At 36.6% G+C, this 1,788-nt stretch overlaps 1 protein-coding gene across 2 annotated transcripts in view; it reads left to right on the forward strand.

Annotated features, from left to right (window-relative positions):
- Positions 1–1,788, forward strand: part of LOC101856646 (protein PET100 homolog, mitochondrial) — a 7,604-nt gene that overhangs the window by 1,790 nt on the left and 4,026 nt on the right. For both annotated transcript variants that reach the window (XM_035969096.1, XM_005095862.3), the window contains exon 2: positions 1,052–1,138. In XM_035969096.1, the coding sequence (XP_035824989.1) occupies positions 1,052–1,138 (87 nt within the window). The remainder of the gene's footprint in view (positions 1–1,051; positions 1,139–1,788) is intronic.

The following is a 1,788-nucleotide window of genomic DNA, read 5'->3' on the forward strand; positions in this document are numbered from 1 at the left end:
TAGCAGAACAGTGTCTTTAGAAAAGGGTGGGCATACTCAACTGTAGGCCTACCGTGTTGTGTGTAGAACCAGAAGCTATGACTTGACTGCAGCAGATGTGCAACGCCCCGACTGACCTTGATTCACAGCTTCACCCTTGACAATCAACTAAATAATAAAATTGCTAAAATATACATGATATAACGCACCAAATAAGGTTCTACAGGAGCAACTTTGCTTGTTTTGAGATGCTGGTTCCGAATATGAAATCAGTTTTTACCTACGAGAATTATTTTTAAAATTTTGAGTCCTGAGTTTAGTTCTGCGTGGCGGCAAGTTTCAAAGTGAATCTACGTCACAGCTCGTCTCACTCAAGTGTGACCGAGATCGCACGGAAAATATCAAGCAGCGCTTGATTTCTCGGCCGAGTCTCCAAACCATCGTTCAATTGTCCAAATTTTGTACAATTTTGTGGTTACACCTAACGATTTATCGTATGATCGCTATATCGTCCAGTTTTTGTACAATTTATCGTTTCGTGTAACCGGGCTTTTAGTTTTGCTGCAGTCAGCTCACACATGAACCACTAAAACTGTCGCAAATCAATTATTTTCAAGAAAATTTCAAACTGCAAGATATCAAATTATGGGTTGAAATGCGCCCCTTTAACCCCTGGATTTTTTTGTAATTATAGATCTAGGGAGGCATGTGTAAGTCTACTGATAATGTCTGGGATACTCATTGCAAACAGTAGGCAACAGACAGCGAGCTAGAACAACGATTAAAAAGGATGAGAAGAGAGACAAGAAGAGAAAGAGAGTAAGAAAAAAAGAGAAAGAAAAGGGTTATTTTGAAAGGTTGATTCATTTGACTATCTACAAAAACTGACTTTCTATGCTTGATTTTCTTTTTGTGGGGAAAGTCCTCAATATTAATCATGTAGCCTATGCAGATATCTAATGTAAATTGAATAACTCAATCAAGATGGGGTATTGTGTGTAGGCCCTATAGATAGTTTAGTTATTGTTTCATCAATATAATTAATTATGACTTTTTTCTCAAATGATTTCAGATGGCTGTGTACATTTCTTTTCCTGTGGGTCTTTTCTACTTTTTCAACCAGCCTTCCTTCTTTGAAAACTGGATGATGGAAAAGAGGGTAAGCATAATATATATATATATATATATTTATATATACACACACAGATCTATGCATTTGTTGGTAAATATTTCAGTGTTGTTTAAAACTGAAATTATTAAAACTTGTAAATTAATGTGTCAGTTGTTGTGTGATAGTGATGTGTGTCTCTAAGCCTTTAGATTGATCAAATCTGTGTGATTTGTAAAACACATGGTGTGACGGATCGCAGAATATAGAAAAATTACCTTTTACCTCTGGTGGTTTTATTTTATGAAGTTTATGCCTAAAATTTAATAAAATTAATGCCTTGTTCCACAGGTGTGTTTATATTTAGTTATATTTTTTAGCAGAGAGGTAAATCATAAAAGTCACAGGCAGACTTCCTCTTTTTTTTTTGGTTGTTTTTTGTAACTGAAACTAAGGTCATATGAGCGTGAGGGACACTCCAAACATTTTCAGTTGGTAGGAAATTTTGGATTTTGTCCGGAGCCTACTCTTATCGATTTTAGACCATCAAGGGATCTTTAACGTGCGCAACTTGCACACGGGACCTCCGAGATTTTTCGGCCTTCTTCGAAAAGGCTAGGAGTAGATCTTTCCTACCAGAAGATCAGGGGTGTGGCTGAAAAACAGCAGAAAAAAGGAGCCAAGGAGTAGCAGTAGAAAGG

Source organism: Aplysia californica, unplaced genomic scaffold, assembly GCF_000002075.1.
Source record: "Aplysia californica isolate F4 #8 unplaced genomic scaffold, AplCal3.0 scaffold00115, whole genome shotgun sequence".
In the NCBI taxonomy this organism is placed as follows: domain Eukaryota; kingdom Metazoa; phylum Mollusca; class Gastropoda; order Aplysiida; family Aplysiidae; genus Aplysia; species Aplysia californica.